The sequence below is a fragment of the Diadema antillarum genome, unplaced genomic scaffold (genome assembly GCF_040938485.1).
Source record: "Diadema antillarum isolate AM-2024a unplaced genomic scaffold, OU_Dant_1.0 seq00000582_RagTag, whole genome shotgun sequence".
NCBI classification, from domain to species: Eukaryota; Metazoa; Echinodermata; class Echinoidea; order Diadematoida; family Diadematidae; genus Diadema; species Diadema antillarum.
In genome coordinates, this window is record NW_027271516.1 from 528,272 (window position 1) to 546,705 (window position 18,434).

The following is an 18,434-nucleotide window of genomic DNA, read 5'->3' on the forward strand; positions in this document are numbered from 1 at the left end:
ACAGTTACAGACAGCTACAGCTGTAAACAGCCACAGTTTATAGAAAAATAGTGATTTCTCCTTATATTTTAGGTTTTATTGCAAAATTTGTATATTAGTAGAATGCTTTGTGATACAACTGCCCTACATGTAGGCATCAAATGTGATAACTTGAACATTTTGCTCCCGTTGGTAAATAATACCTTTAAATCCTCCCCACATATGGACACATTTGGTATTTAAACTGTTTCTGAAATCAAGAAGTCATAATACTTTGTACCAAGAAAACATTGCTCATTCAAAGTTTTCTTACCAAAGTTTCCTTTGCAATCATAATCATAAACTTTACAAGAAAAACAAACAAACAATCAAATTCGTCAATCAGTTGCAATAAAGACAAAGATAAAGTGTTTCATGAAGCTGTTCTTAAAGTTACGAACGACTTCAGAATGACTGGTGATCAGTTCTTGTGCTGAATCACTGAAATTCTGATAAGTATAGCACATCAGAACTGATCACCAGCCATTCTTAGGCCATTTGTAACTTTAAGAACAGCTCTATGAAACACCCCTGTCAGGTAGCGTGTGGATTTATCGGTGGCCCAATTCATTTGCTGCCCATTGGGGTACATGAGAACAACATGAATAGGACTGGTTAAGGAATATGTGCATCAAAACACATGCTCATCTGTAACAGCTGATTCCAGTCAAGATTCTGCGGCTTTGTGTATACTTATGCACAGATCAGTGATAAAGGTGTGCACAGTTCGTTGTAGGGATTCTCAAATATATCCGAGCCTGGCCAGCCTTACCCCTCCATGGGATCCCTCACATTGCTACCGAGTCTTTAAATAGTCGGGCATGGCGGCACGGTGACACGCTCGCGACCAAGTGTGCAGACTTAATGCATTTCTAGCTGACAAGTTAAGAGGGGATGACGCTAAGTCATCGCACACTACGTGAGAAGTGTCAGGGGACTGCTCTGCTCCCGGGACTACATGTAGCTGGGGCAGAATTGGAATTTATGTCGTGGTCCCACCAATGTATGCGAGGTAATCCCCCCGAGGTTTCCTCAATTACTTGAGAGACCATGTTGAGGACAAACCCCACACAATCTACAGGTTGGCTTCCATGAATACAATGTAGATGCAAAATCCCACAAACAAAATCGCATCAGTTTAAATCAAAACTGGATAAAATGGCTTACACTGGTGATTTTTTAGAAAGAAAATGTTAGATTCATGGAATTTGCACAAAATCGGACAAAAACATATTCACAAGTTTTGAAATTTGGGAGAGACTCATAACCTATAATCTTTTAAAATGAGCTGCCAATCTAAGAAAAAAAAAATTACTAATGAAACTTTTAACATGGATAGGCTTTTGACATTTTGCACTGAAACAACTATCAGAAGAAAACACTTGAATGAAAAAGAACAATTCTTACCTAATTAAACGCTCGAAATAAATAGCAAAAAATAGGAAAGAAAGTCAAAAGAGAAACCAAATAATCAGCTTACTAGGACTTGAATATAATTTGCAAACAGCAAGCAATTCCTGAGATGAGTGAATGAAGTCTTAACTGATGATCAAGCTGACTTCTTTAAATTCACTGAAAACTTGTGAAGAGCTGAGATAATTTCACGGAGTTACCACCCCTCCCCCCCCCCCCCCCACAAGATGGCTCCGAATCTGGAGTAATGCAGTACCTCTCACTCAATAAACTAAGAATAAATGATTAAAAAAAGATGGAAATGGTTTGGAGCCGAGTCTATATGACAAGAAGGCACTGATTTAGAAACTGAATTCTGACTTCTTCTTCTTCTTTTTTAAACTATGGCATTTTTGCAGCAATACTTGAAAAGTACACCTTTTTCTCAACACATCCTCCTTTTCAGAGACTCCCACGACATCTCTCTACTTCCTGCTCCGAGTTGAATACAATGCTTTTTACATCGGTGTTAAGACTCCCCCAAAATGGTTAGGCCATGTTCAAATATCAAGTTTCGCTATTTTTGGAGAGTGTTTTTTTTTTGTTTTTTCCTCTTTTTTTTCTGAGGGGTGGGGTGGGGGTGTTCATCTTATGTTTTGCTCTAATTCTGTTACTAGAATCTTTGATGGGTACCCAAGGTTGTTCCTCCATACTCTGGCGTCCAGAGATGAAGCTGCTGATAAAGGAAGGGGGGGGGGGTAGATGGGGCGAGGAAGAAAAGTGGCGAAACGCCACACGATGCCGACGATATTGAATGTGGGTGCCGAGGAAGTAGAGTAGCAGGAAGGCTCATTTGGGTCGGCCTTGCGCTCCGCTATGCGCCGCTCTACTCCGGGGGTAGGGAGGGCGGGATGAAATGATGACAATTTTTAGCGGCAGGTATATCGTAATATGATATCGGGGGAACCTATCGGACGGACGCAATGCTGTTCCATTGCACGAGACTCGTGTAACTTGATTTGTTCGGTCTCTATCTTTGTCGCCCCATCTATTTTTGTCTTGTGACTTCAAACTGTCTTTGACATCTTTTACTATTCCACTCTCTCTCCATCTCTCTCTCTAGCTCTCTCTCTTCATATCTTGTCTATAATTGCCAAACGGAGATCATTTCATGCGAGTCTTGGAGATACTGATATCTATCTTCATCGTCCTATATATTTTTTGTCATTTGACTTCACACTGTCTTTAAGAGCTTGTGCCTTCTCTCTCTTGCTCGCCCTCTATCTCTCACATTCTCTTTTTCTCTCTCATAGGTTGATGCCGTACAGAAAATGTTTTCCATGGGTCTGGGAGATACTGTTTCATTGTTTTTGGCAGTAATCAATATATTTCTCTTTTCCTTGGTCATCTAGTCTATCAATGATAAACAGAAAACACTCCACTATATGTCGGTGAGATTCTGTCTCATCCTCTTTTCCTTTGACCGATACAATTCTCCCTCTCTTCCCCCCCCCCTCTATTGTCTATCTATCTATCTCTGTTTTTCTCTCTCTCTAGTTTGTTTGTCCATTAATGCTGTAGAATGAACATCTCATACATGTATTTCAAATAAGTATTTTGTTTGTTTCTCCTGATCAATATACCTATCTCTATCTCTTTCTATATTTCTCTCCTTTCTCTTTTTATTATATTTCTTTTCTCTCTTTTTTCCCCCCATCACCCTGTTTGTCTCCACACCAGAAAATCTATCTTTTGAGCCATCTGCTCATATTCTATACAAATCTGTCAATCCATCTAGACATCGTACTTGGGTGACTGTCCACTGTTTCTTTCATGGGCTTATCTTCTTTTTTTTTTTGCCTTCTTCACAAGTTAATCTTGGTCTATATGCGTGATATTTCAAGTTCATTCATTTGTCTCAATATCTACTTACAAATCTCTCTATATAGAGAGCTATATATCAAGATGGGTCAAGCTCATCTTTATGTCTGTATGTCCTTCTGTCAGTAAGTATGTCTCGGTCTGAAAAGAGGTTTTGTTTTATTTTTTTTTACTATTTCTGCTTGGTTTCCCTTTTATGGATCTACCAGATACAGCTGGCCTATTTGACAGCCAAACAACATGGCATTGCTGTAACTTTTCTTCATCTGTCAATGGGCAAACCATTTGGTATGTTTTCCAGCGTCGCCATGTCAACAGCCGCCCACTTAGAGCTGACCCTGTTTAGCTTTCAGACTCTGCGCGCTCATGAGGTATCGGCAGCCATGTGAAATCTGTGGGTTGCAATAACACAACCTTAATGGTTCTCCTTGGCATTAGCTAAAGGTAAACCCACGGGGGAACCTGCAGTCACGAACGCATCACAAGGATGCCTCTCACAAACCTAAACCTTATGCCTTTGGCTGCCAAGATACATCCCACACCTGAGCAAAGGGGATGTGCGCCAGCATCTCTCCCATGGGAACATCCCCCCTCCTGCTCTTTAACCCACTGAGTTGAGTCCCGAGTATACTCGGGCAGGGATCTATGGGAAATGCGTGTTACGGCAAAATCAGTCCATCCTCATTGGGTTAAGCTCAGTTGACGACTGTACATGTATGCCCCATCTTTAGACTTTTAAAATAAATCCATTCATCAGAAAGAGCAGCACAAAACCTTTCCAATGATTCCTCACTTGTTGCATAACAAGGAATATTCTTGGAGTTTATCAAAAGATACTCCATATTTTCTCACCATTTTTTTCGTTCATTTAGCAGGTATAATTGCAAATATCTCAAAATGACAAGAATGAAGTTAACTCATTTTGAGATCAAACTCAATTTATAAAGTTCACCATTTTAAATAATTTGGTAGGCTAGAGAGGTTCAGATTATCGCAAGCCATGCATGCAAAGCACTGGATTATACTGCTCTTTTTTTAAGTCCTTATAACTTCATATCTTCTCTAGATAAGGCTATCAGACTTTGGACCTCTCAATCATCAATGTTTACTTCAAGACAAAGATTGCAAAATTTTGATGGAAAAATCAACTACATCTTCATCAGATTTTTTTTTTTTTTTCATATTTCTGACAAGAATGTCTGACTAAAAAATTATTATTGCATTATAGTAGAAGGCCATGACAATATAAAGAGTGATGGTGTCTATGACCAGTGCACTATCAACATTTTTTGCTGGCTCTGGTTGGAAGGAGTCAAATCCAACTTTGCTTCTTCGTATAAACTGATCACTGCACCTATATATACAATTGTATATATCTTAATATCATGTTATTATATCATTGTTTGTACAGAGCACTGAAATAATCTGTTTTAATGATTATGATTGTAAAACATGTGCAATTCAGCCTTTGGCTGCCAGATATGATTTTTAATAAAACCTGTTCAATTCAATTCAATTCAATTCAATCACTTCTAACGAAGCAAGATCTACAATCTTTCAAGACAAAACAGAGCAAAAGACAACAGAAAATAAACAAAAGCAATATCAAAGTGCCCTATGTATGAACAGTACATGTCAAACTTTGAAAAATGTCAAAGAAATTAAAGAATCAATATTTCAACTCTCGTAAGTTCTGAAAAAACAACAACAACAACAACATATTAAGCCCCACTCTAAGCTAAGGAATATAAACATATTTTAGATAGGTCTGAAAAAAAATGTGCTTTCTTGATTTTTCTTCTTCTATTTTTTTCCCGTCCTTGCAATGAATTCACGTCATTCCTGCTCTCTGCTCATGGAAAGTTGAGGATTAAAATGGGCATGACATTGATGGACTACGTCCAGAAAAGGGTTTTCCTCAATTTTGGAGGCTTCTCGGTTACTGGTACATGCCACACTTTTTCTGACCTCATTCAATCCGATATTGCCATGTTTTGCAGCGTCTCCACATCTCTCTTCTCTCAAAACATTCTGATTAAATATAACAAAGAAGGAATTTCAAAATGCAAGAGGGCTCTTATAGAATGCAGGGAATGCTTGTTGCTTTGTATTCTACACCACAGTTGTTGTTGTTGTTGTTGTTGTTGTTGCTGCTGCTGCTATTTCTTTTAAGTGTGATCATTTTTTTTAATGCAATATCTTCTAGCTCTGCCAACATTCCCACATCCAAATCAGGGAGAGTCCACACAGCAATCAGGGAGATATCTGTGTGTTATATGCATTCCAATGGGCAACAATAATTCCGAAATCAGGGAGATTTTGATATTCTCTCTTACTCAGACATGAACAGATTTTGACATTTTCAGGGAGACTTCCGCAGAATCAGGGAGACTTGGCAGCTCTGTATCCTCAGTAAACATATATATATTGGAAATATTTCCTCAAATCACAAGACCATCACGGCTGCACTTCACAACCAACCCGAAAGGGAGGAGGGGGGAGACAATAATGGTAGGAAAAGGCTGAAAAAAGGGAGGAAATATTCCGGATCACACTCTGGCAAAAAGTTCGTCAGCAGCCAACCCCCCAGGATATCGTCAGTGGAGCACTGCGGGGGCGCTGACTGCCAGCACCATCGCTGGCATTCCCCATCTCCGCCAGCCCGCTTCTGCGAGATCCCTCTGACGGACCTGGGTTTGACCCACTTTTCCTTGCCCAAACCTGATGCTTGGCTGAAATTTTTCATGTCCCAAACAAATAATCTAGGCTTCTGCTTGTCTATTCCTGATACCCTGTGGTTCCATTTCAATAAGATGCAATTTTGCTGTCTGTTTGGTCAGTGTGCACGAAGCCTGCCAGATATCCATCAATCAAGAGCAATTCTCCCATCAATACTAGCTCTTTATGAAACAGGGTTTATAATTCATGTCATGCCATGGAGTTGTAAAATCTATCATATGGGCCATATAATTGCTTCTTAAGACCTCTTTTCTTTCGTATAGATTAACTGAACTTTGGGTAAAAAAAAATATATTTTCATTTAATTCATCAAAACAAATACACCAAAATGAAAACATCACAGTCAATACAATATTCTAAAATGAGAGCCAAATTTCTGTTTTAAAAAATGAACATAGTTATATAATGTTCATAGGGAAATTACTTGTACTGAAGGAACACTGGTATTCTAGAGTACCTGAATGGGATAGTAAATCCTTATACTTTTATAGATCTGTGCTCACAGTACTTCTTGATGCCTTTGATGCAAGTCATAAAACAGATTCTCATACCCTGTACTTTTACATTCTTTTCCTCTTGCATCATTCTTGTCAGATTTTGCGCTTGAAATAATGTTGTAAAAGTTGATAAAAAGACATATTTTTCTTGCAACTGATTGACAAATGGCTCTACATTAATGGAAATCATTATTTTTTTTTTGGAATTGAGAAATTGCCCTACATTGATGTTAATCATTTATTTGAGGAGAGACATAAAGTGATATACATGGTGTCAAATAGGGTGGGGAGGGGGCCATGGAGGGGGGAAGGTTGAAAGTGTTACATAACAGGCTCACCCTTGTATTGTTCCTCTCTGCCTTCAGTTCGCAGATCTCCTCCTCTCGCTCCAAGAGCTGTTCTCTCGCCTGGTTCAGCTCCTTCGTTAATGTTGCAAATTCCTGCAAGGAGATGAAGAAAGACACAAGAAATATCAATCATGAGTCAAGTAAACACGTTGCCAATTTGCGAATCGAGGAAGTAACACCGAGATATTAAAGCATCATAAAATGAGGAATTGTCATTCATCTTTGCGACTGAACAGAATACTCAGTAGGAGGCATCTCACTAACTAGCAAAGCCATACTAACCCATCCTCCTTCGTACACGCATTGAGGGTACTGAATAGCAATTTTAAAACAAGGATGTGTAAGGTTGGCGAAAGCGCCGTAAATCCATGATTCTTCACCAAATTGATTCGGTGGAATCAGCAAGTTTGGGAGAAAAATGGTTTGTAATAACTACTCACTAAAGCACAGAATACTTTAATATCAGATTCATCATTACCATAGTAACGGCTTCAATGTAATGTGATGCAAAGTGCAACAAACGCAACAGAGAATGCTGGTAGGATTGACATCACATATCCAGCACTTTGTTAAACTCAGGTTGATCAAGGAAAAACTTTCTGCTTTTATTTGAGTGACTTTCATTATTTTTAGAAATAAGGTGGGAAGACATACATGTACATACACACACATACGTATATGCACACACAGTTTAACAACAAAAAGAAAAGAAAAAGAAAACGAGACTTTGGAAGTACTTTGTACTGATGATATGCATGCACGTTCTCACTCTAATTACTCCACCTTCCCTCCGGCAAATGTCACGCGAGGGCAAACAAAACATTCACAAACATCTAGCTAAATTATTGTAGGCTTCACAATCTTATCCTTGAAACAAGAATTAAAAAAATAAAATAAAAAAAACATTTCTCCCAAGGAGTCCATGAATTAAAGGTAAAATGATATTCTCGCCCCCTGCTAATTAATAAGATGGCTTTACGCTCATCCATACAGTATGAAAAAATATGCCAAGGATCAAGCACAACACCTCTCTTTCCCTATCTCTTTAACATCCGGACACACACACTAATGACACACAACACACACTAACCATACAGACTCACACACACACACACACACACACACACACACACACAAACACAACCATTCATACACTGTAGCCGACACAAACACACACATCTGTGCACGTACCATCCTATTTGCACACGTATTCAAAACTGTTCTTAACATTTTCATTTACTTCCAGAGAAGCCAAACTTTTTTTCCAGGAACATGAGGGGTACGAAAAAAACTCAACAGGGAGATTCAAATGCAATGTAATTAATTTGGAAGATGACTATAAAAGTAGTTCAAGAACTTAGGATGATTGATTTGCAGATTTCTTGAGACCATAAATACCATTCACCCCATTTCCATGGACAGCTAGAAATCTACATTAAACTAATAGTTGTATACAAACTTTAATAAAACAATAGTTTCACTTCTAATGCACAAGAGAAACAAGGATCGGAGTTTTGAATTATGAAGTAACATTCACACATCTGAGCTTAAATGTTTTAACTGTTGAAATGCATTTCAGTTCCACATGAGGATACACCATGTATCCATGTTAGCCATTCTCGCATACACTATCATCAGCAAGTTTGTTTGTTGTTGTTGCTGCTGTTGCCATTGTTGTTGTTGTTGTCTGTTTCAATCCACGTACAGGTAGCCAAGAAAACTTGCATGTAGCGGCTTGTGCAGTGAAAGCTTTTAATATACAATGTAACTCTATTTTGCCAAAAATTTCATCTGAATAATATTGCTGGGCTTGAAAGCCAATGTATAATTGAACAAAAAACAGTTAAACAAATTCCTGACTGACACAAAATTGTGGAAATAAGTGTGGTCCTTATAAGAACAATGTGTGATGTGTAAATGCAGATGTGAATTTTGCATTTGATGAAAGAAAGCTCTAGTTTGAAAGGACTATTGAATGATAAATGAATCTTTTTTATAGTCTACAGCTCAACTTTTCACCAGACTACACAAATTTGCATAGATATTTTCAATAACACTTCTATGATTGTAAGAAACAAATCCTTATTGCCTGATTCTGAACTATTCTTTGGGATAAAAGTAATAACCTTCGATGATTACGTGTAGAAAAGAAAAACATGTCCATTTGCAGAGCTTACTGACGTTTTGGGGTTTTTTTTCCTGAGTCTGTACATGCTCGGTAATTTATATTCATTCTCCTTTCTGACTCATACAATTGTCTAAGGCTAATCGTGGTAGAAAATTGAAAAGCCTTATTTCAACAGAGCATGCACCTGTACAGCTATTGAGGGTCCTTTGTATGATGTTCTCTTTATCCAATTTCCCAATTTCCATTCTGCCGCAAAAAATCCCCCAGTTAGACGACGGCGTGCTTCACTGTCACAAGAGCCAGCGCTAATTTTTGTATCAGAGCTCATTACAATAATGCCGCAACATACACGTCGAAGGGAATGCAACATTGGCATCCCACAATGCATACCTTCAGGGGGCAAAAAAAAATTTACACGGTGATGTGAATTTCATGCTTTCTCAACAGCAGACAGACGTGACATAGGCTGTACATTCTGAACTCTTATATCATCCTGAGCAGATACCAAATATGTGTAAGGAGTCCAAAATTCTGCTAATGCTATCATTCCACTTTGCATCTTCTATATTACAGCCACAGACCCAGTTTAAAAAAAAAAAAAAGATCAATCAATAGAAATTGGAGAAAATACACTTGTATACCTTTGTCTTATTTTGTTTTCTTTTTGCTAGAAAGATTAACATTTGTTCAATTGTTTTCTTTTCGCTAGAAAGAGTTTTCAAAATCCAAACTTCCCCTTTTCAAGAACAACAATGAAAAACTGCTAAACATCTTACCTAAACACAAAGAAAATATTTGCTGATATTCAAAGGAATAATGACAAAAATGCACCATAGGAAAGATGGGTCAAGTGACGAAAAGTGTCTGAGTTTAAAGACTAGTGGATCCTACATTACATTAGCAGGCGAACATGTTGCTAATTGGAGTAACAATAATGGAAATGCAATCTCTCCAAGTCTCATTCTCTTTTCACTTCTTCTGTCAATCTCTCTCTCTCTCTCGCTCACCTTCTCCTTCCTTCTGTCTCTCTGTCTCTTCTTCAATTCCTCTCTTTAAAGGTCCTGTTTACCTTTTGGAGCAGTAATTTAAAAGATGTTCAAGATATCACTTTTGATGCATATATGTGTGAGTCAGTTGTATCACAAAACATCCTATCATAAAATGTTTGCAATAAAGCCTAAAATATAAGGTGAGATATCACTATTTTTCTCAAACCATAACTGTAGATGGTTTAGTCTAGAAGTATTCTCATTATAACTATTGTTCACATTTTGTATATTTAACAATACTTAACATTGATTATACAGGTTAAAATTTTCACATTGGTTGTTTCTATCCCTACATGTAACTCACATTTTAGAACTTTTTTAAAGCACTAATACTGGGTTTTTGTTTCTTCTGCAAATGGTAAATTATGCCTTTAATACTCGATCCAAGCTGCCTTCTGCTGTTTGTCACTTGTTTATTTCTGCAGTCTACATGTACACTGCTGCAAATGCTTTGCACAAGGCTACACTGATGAAAACAAAATGGCAAAAGTTTATAGCAAGATTACTGGACATACATAACAAAACAGAAAACTCTAAATTGTTACTTATCAGTATATCAAAATCATGTTAACCAATTGATTATCTTCATCTACTCCTTTGTCTAAATTCATTTACATTTATTTATGATACATTCTCCCCTCCCCCCCCCCCAAAAAAAAAAAAAAAAAACTCTGGATCATTACATGGATGTATATTGCACACAAATGTTGTAACAAAATAGACATATTCATAAAACTGGGTCATTTCTGGGGGAGGGGGCTCATAAGTTGATGAAGATCATGGTCCATTAGTAATTTTAAATGAAGGCATTTCTCTCCTTTCTGTTATGATTTTTGTTTAACTTATTTTTTTTTTTTTTTTTTTTGTGAGTGCTAGAGGCAGCACCCAGCCATCAAACCAGCCCACATCAATCAAGTTTGAAATGTTGCTACCAAGGTGTGATCACTCACTCAGTTTTTGACATGTTTACCAGAAGATTCATCATGGGCGGGTCAAAAATGAACGACCCTCTCTGATCGAACCTTTCCGGATGCCTTTTGTCAAAAAGCATGGCTGCTGGAAAGCATTTAACCCCCCCTGACCTGTGATCCACTGCTAGTCTTACGACATCTCTGTTATCTTGAAGGTGCATACATGCACCGATGGCATGCAAGGGCTTAATAAATGTCCACACCAAGCGTGACTACTGCCACATTTCCTCTTATGCTTGAAAGCTGGGCAATTACGTTAATCAGTGAAATGCCCCGAGATGAAATATCAAAGATTTATCATCAGCTTGCAATGATGGTTCCTCCATGTTGTCATCACCGTCGCCACGGTAACTGTCTCCCCAACTGACCAGGGAGCGCATCCGAGTATGATTTGTGAAGCATCGTGAAAGCTTCGATGGAGCGCTGGGGCAAAGAAAGTCTTCGATTGTTGGCCATGTTACTTTTCAACGAATCTTTGGATTTGCAAAAAGGAAATTATTGAACTTCGCAGATTCACAACCATCCACTCAGTAGTATGGAGTATTCTTAGAATCATTTATTAAATATAAGAAGATAATTTTAATTCTCAAAGGGACAGAAAAAGAAATTATTGGCAATATATGGGCAGGCTGCAAGGACAAGAAATTGAGCGACATTTAAAATGCTGAATGCCCAAGGCAGGCGGGCAAGTGGACAAGCAGTGAAGAGGGCAAGTCGGCAGATACTAGGAGGCAGGCATAGGAGTTTGAAGTAGGGCTAGAGAGTCTGTTGATCTTTGGGATGGAGAGCATGCTGGGATAGCGTGTCATGTGACCAACAGGCCTGCCACATTGGCCTGTATCGACAGGTATTAGTGTTCGACAATTACCAAGGGCTGGAGGGGGGGTGGAACGTACGATGTAAACCGAGCGAGCAGGGAGCTCGCTGTACAGCTAATTGGGACGTTATCGAGAAAAAGTCAATGTTCACAGCCCATTACCCCAACCAGGCTCCTTTCACACCTCCCATGACGTACAGAAGAGTTCGAATTCACAGAGGAGAGGGAGAATGGGACCAAAAAAAAAAGGAAAGAGGCAAGGCAACCACTGGCCCCCACACCAGGGGAAAAGGCCCTCGGAATCGCTCGCCCTGCTCAACAACTAATCACGAGCTTACTCAACATAATGCCTTTATCACGTTCCTTCCTTCACAGCATCTATAATTGGCAGAGAGCTTGCGATGTGGTACGCGGGGGATCCTGATGACGAAATGATCACTTTCTTCTCTCATTACGGATGTACGACATCGCAGCGGGTGAAAGAGCAAATGCTTAATTAGAATGGCAGAGACAAAAACAATTATATACTGGCAATCATCGTTGTTCTCAATATCAATATGATTAGGATTTTGTGTCCTCCTATCAATATGATCGTTATTTTCATAATCATCAATGCACCATCACTATCCAAAATATTTTACAAATACCACTGCTGACAATCCAATTTACAAGATATGAGTCTTTCAGCTCAGTACAAATGCCTTCCTACCCGAAGTGATACAACATAGCTCAACAGCTGCCATAATTTCCTCATAATCTGTTATCATCCCCCCCCCCCTCAAAAAAATTTTTAAAAAATACAAAAATCACTGATGGAGTGTTTTTATTCAAAGTGCTTTCCTATAGACTACTGTTTCAGGAGGGATACAAACAAGAAATCTCCCCGGGGTATTTTATGTTCTCCAACCATACTCTAAGGCCCCATGAAACATAAATCGGAAGTTGCTGCTCTGTACTTACAGTGAGGCACTATAAGGTCCGAGCCCATACGTATAGACTAACAAACAGTCACAACATACACTGTATTATCACTCAGATCTTCAGCATGTTGATTGGTAAAGACATGCAAGAAGAGCTGAGCATCAATATGCACTGCATCTCTCTGAATTACAGTCTGGCCAAAAAACTGAAATTAAGAGTTTTGCATAACAAATTATTATTATTATCATTATTATGATTTTCATCTAAGATACAGTAGTGTATCAAATACCAACTCTATAAAAGAATGATAAACATTCGTGCAAACTTAGACCAGGTTGGTGCTTAGTAATGATTTCATTTGATGCAATCAGTCATTGAAATTCAGCTGATGTACAATTTGTATCAGAGATCTCCGCATGCACCCAGTTTGTAAAACCACTATCACAGAAACGTGCGCATGATATTACAGTTTTTTTATACTGCTGCATACAAATGTACATGTACATGTATGTGTGGCTGATGCTATAATGTTATTGATAGAGTTGACGCGCTAGTAATAATTTGGATGGAACATATTTTAAAGTATTGCACAAATATATGTATAATTAAAACACTTGACAGACTTGAATCACACAGAGTTTATATACACTGTATACACAGTTGTACTTAATAAATTCAATAAATGCTGTTATTTATTTCTTGGTCATTCTCTTTGCTAGAATTATAGACACACCAGGAATATGTACTTTGGTGGCATGTGTTTATATGCTTTTGAAGCAAGACAGATTTAGACAGAAGTATATTTGTCATCTTCCTTCTATAGAACTACAGAATACAGCTATCCTTGCTCCTGCTTCGTTGATCCACGCCAATCCCACAAAATGCCACTTTCCAGGTGTTATAACACAGCACAAGATCTGGTTGGATCAGCCTATTTGTACTTGCCTTCAAAGGGTAAAAAACAAAAAGAAAAACAGACTGAGGAAATGAATGAAAAAAAAAAAACACTTACATTTATAGTCCTTGTATGCCACAAGGTATATTTAGCTGAGAACATTTGCATGAAATCTATGAGTGATGTTTAGCAGCAGCAGGTGCAATCTCAGTTGAAAAAAACAGCGCAGGTTAACTTTGCTACAAGTGTATACATAATAATGTGCATGTGTGACGCAAGATTCACATAATTAGTCCATGGGCCAGGCCAGATATTGGTACCATCTGAGGTGGCAAAACCTTTTTGGTGTCATTTTGTTTGTTGGGCATAGATATGCTTATCAAGCTATGATAGCATTTCCAAATGAGTAGCTTAGTCATAATAAATGAATTTTCAACCAAGTTGGTTTCGTTGTTATATCCCTATACTTCTGAATCGAAACTAACCGCTGTACAAAGAAGAGCACTGTCTTCTGTATGTTCCATAAAGTTGTAAAATGCAGCTCTATGGTATGTTCACAGGTGTTCTTTTGTAAACGCGGTGCGCTTAGTCTTTATTCAAGGCAGCGAAGGGAATATCCAAAGGTTATGATGTCCACAGCGCTTAGTCTTTATTCTAGACGGCAAAGGGAATATCCAAAGTGTATGATACAGTGTATATCCTTTTATCTAAACACAATAACAACAACAAAAGAAGCAATTCCTCGTGAATTTTACCATATTTTTCAATTATTTATCATTTTCCGGCGAAAACGCTACGGTGAAAACGCTATTACCACGCCAATGTCGCTTTATTTCCATCCAACAATATAAGATAATGCAAAAACAATGAACCGGTACACTACGATACATTATAATGAATAATATTGTAAATGAACAGAGTGGTTTTTGTTTAAAACTGATGTATTTGTTGATAGGGTAGTATAAAAACAGTATAGATAATCCCTTTTATGAGGAACTTTAGATATGATAACTGCACATTGGTCTAGATAAAGACTAAGCGCACCGCATGACAGCTGTGGACATCATAACCCTTTGGATATTCCCTCCGATGCCTTGAATAAGGACTAAGCGCACCGCGTTTACAACAGAACACCTGTGGACATACAGAAGACAGTGCTCTTCTTTGTATAGTGGTTAGTTTCGATTCAGAAGTATAGGGATATAAAAACGAGACCAAATTGGTTAAAAAATCATTTATCATGACTAAGCTACTCATTTGGAAATGCTATCATAGCTTGATAAGCATATCTATGCCCGACAAACAAACTGACACCAAAAAGGTTGTGCCACCTCAGATGGTACCAACAACCCATTTTTCGGGTCTTGGCCCATGGACTAAATAGGCACAATTCAATCACTCGTCTTCCCATTAGCAGCTCTACAGCTATGTACGAAGAAATGAATTTATCAGCAGATGCTGACATTCATGAATTCAATATGAAAATAGCATGAATGCTGATTAACAAATTGTCCTTCATGGATGAAAATGAGCACTCATTATTCAGCATTTTGATAGTAGTTATGATATTAAAAAAAAGAGAAAATAATCATAGCATACACACACAAGTTGGACTGGAAACAACAATTGCCTGATTACTAAATAGGCATTGTATTCACCAAAGTGTCGAAATTCATTCAATTTGAATAATGATAGCATAACTCAAAGTCTAACTTCTACAGACAGTAGAAGTTCCTGGTAAATTTGCTGCTGTCTAGCAACACAAGATGATTTATTCCACTCATTGCTTTGCATTCCTTGAGTGCTCAACACATCCTCCAGATGCTGAATTATTGGAAAGGGCTCTTTAAAGGGGTGGTATAATATTGGTGGAGATGAGGATCGGGAACTATTTGCGAGATACCAAGAAACCACTTACGTAACAGTACAGAGCATACCATTCTAAGAGGAATTCAAAGCTTATTTGATGAAAATCGCTTGTGCGATGGCTGAGCCATCAAAAAAACAAAGCAAAACAAGCGATCGTAACAAAAGGAAGGTCAAACCTTATACTAGGATCGCTCTGTTTTGAATATCTCACCCATTTAAAAACCAATTTTCCTCATATAATCGTTGAATTCCTCTTGGAATTACATGCTTTTTCACATTTCATAAGAGGTTTTTCTGTTATCTCAACAACAAAACAAAAACAAAATGTGAGAAACCTGAAGTTAGGTCTCAACCAAAACTATGAGATCCCTTTAATACCTCAAGGATTCTTATTTTCAATTATTGCAATAATGAATTTAGCTTCAATAAACCTACAGCTTCAAGTATGAGTGAGGATGGTGCAAAGAAGCTTGTCTTCTTTCTTGGAACTACATTGTACCTGCAATTCTGTATAGCAATACAATAGGGTACACAGTTGTTTTTTCTTTTAATCTATAGTATTATTTCCCCTGCATTCTTAAGAAGTTTCCAGTTGCATCATTCTAAGGAAAGGTCTAAATTATCTACCTCTACAATGTACCAGCTTATGAAAGCAATCTAATTTCTGGGCTGAAAATGGAACACACAAACTTTTTATAGCAAATAATATCTCTGAATACAAGTGAATGCTGTGTAGAGAGAAAATCCCAAAGTGCACATAAAGAGCCCTCAATCATAACTTCTCTTCTTTTCCTGTTTTTGATAACACGCATTCTTCTTACGACCTCCTGTCCCTGGAATAGGGATACTTTTCATAATGGAGGGGAACAAACGCATCATTCCCCGCACGCACGGATGTCATTTACTGGGAGCAGAAAAATCAGCACATACATCATCAGCTATCTGGAGCAAAAAATAAGACTGGCTATATTCCCCTTCTGTTTTTTCCTTCCCTCTCCGCAGACCACAGCAATTTGACTCACTGCCAAAGATGAGAGAGTTGTCATTTCACAGATGGATTTAGGAGAAATCATCACTCGCAACTACGAGCGATTTTACAAAAATAACGACGACAAAAAAAAATTTAGAAGTTAGGAAGACTGTTAGCAATGCTCTTCCCGTATGAATTATTCATTTTGCTAATGGACCTTTCATTTACTGCATTTGATCAAGACATCAGGTGAAATATTATGCCATCACCTTTTCGGTGATGGGATATCAAATATTGATATTACATGCCCCTCACATATGGTCTGTACTTTAAAGTGGCACAGAAGAAGTGTGCATCTCGCTTTACATGTAAAGTTTGAGATTCCACATTTAATAAGGGTCTATGTCACTAGAGGAAACGTCAACACAGTTGCCGCAATTCGTGCGAGTCTATAAAGACGGAAAATGAAAACGGCTTGTGCTCTCGCCAAGAAAGCTTTTCAAGGGTGACGTCCAATGGGTCTCCATATGAGATGACAACTTATTCACTTGAGAGTAGCGGGGACAGTGCCACAAGGTTGCCACAACATCTTGGAGATGACTTCACAATTGCGGAGACATCTCCACAACATTTCCTCATTGTCACCAGTACGTTGCCTTGGGCCTCCCCCAGATTGGCCATGAGATGGCAAAACAGTATACACGCAACCTCTTTTCCAGTAAATCAAGTTTAAAGTTTTGCAAAGTTACAGAGCTCTCTTTTTCTGCTTTTGTTTAATACTTCATATCTTGCACTAAAAGGAGCGAAAGTATCAACAATATAGCTATGCAAACTGATTTCACTAGACCCCTTATTTCTAAGAATAATTTGCATAAATCAAAACGTATGTTGTTTTATAGCAACAACCAAACCAAGTATTGCTAGTCTCTGAATAGAGTGAATATATGTTAGATTTTCTCACGACTTCTGAGAATCTGAGCTAGTCTCCGGGAAACGTTGAGGAGACATGGCAGAGACGTTGTGGAGACATCACCACAACCAGTGAGACTTAAGTCACTGGTTCGTCACCACGTCTCCAAGCCAATGAGATACCAACTTTTTTAATGATCACACGCATGGCTTGAGGGGTGTCAACAAACTTTTGTTTGTTTAATCATAACTTACAGTACTTCAATTTGTTTCACACTGTCCAGTATAGTGTGATTCAATATATCCATGCCATGAAATGTGCTATTCAGACACCTGATGTATTCAATTCATGGATTCTTCCCCAAGCCCCATCCCCTCATCCAACCCCACACCCCCCACATCCAACCCCCCCCAAAAAAAAAAAAATAATAATAATAAATAAAGTAAAGAACAGTGGTCCCCGCTTATTTGGGAGGGATCCACTCACAACAATCTGTTCTCTCATTTCAGTAAGGCTCCAGTATTAACAATGGTTGGTACTGACCTGTGCAAATTACCACACATGGGGTAGGTGACCTTCTTAATTCGCACAGAAGCGCATAATTGTAAATACATAGAGTACAGACCTATTAAAGAGGCAGCGCAGACCTATCATAGGGGCATAGGGGCAATCAATGAAAAAAGAGTCAATATGCTTAATAACAAGATATAAACAAGATGCAATGAGTTCATATAGATCTCTTGTGTCAATTTACAGATGTGAGACATCAGACTTGATCATCATTACGGCTAGATTTCATGGCAATTACTCGCTAATTGCCCTCTCCCGAAAACGAGGGTTGTAACAAATTCGAGCCCGCAATATTGCAACAAATGAGCCGTGAATGCGGCGACGGGTAGCTATTGGATGAACTGAGATATTAGCTCGTAATTACGCAAAGAATGCTTCAAATACTCGCCATGCGTGCATTTCTGGCGGGGCACATCACGTCATTGCTTGTTTATGACCGTCTATAAAATAAATAACAAAC

At 38.3% G+C, this 18,434-nt stretch overlaps 1 protein-coding gene across 1 annotated transcript in view; it reads right to left on the reverse strand.

Moving 5' to 3' along the window:
* Positions 1-18,434, reverse strand: part of LOC139735506 (liprin-alpha-1-like) — a 148,248-nt gene that overhangs the window by 109,529 nt on the left and 20,285 nt on the right. The window contains exon 2 of the mRNA XM_071646263.1: positions 6,866-6,967. Coding sequence (XP_071502364.1) covers positions 6,866-6,967 — 102 coding nt within the window. The remainder of the gene's footprint in view (positions 1-6,865; positions 6,968-18,434) is intronic.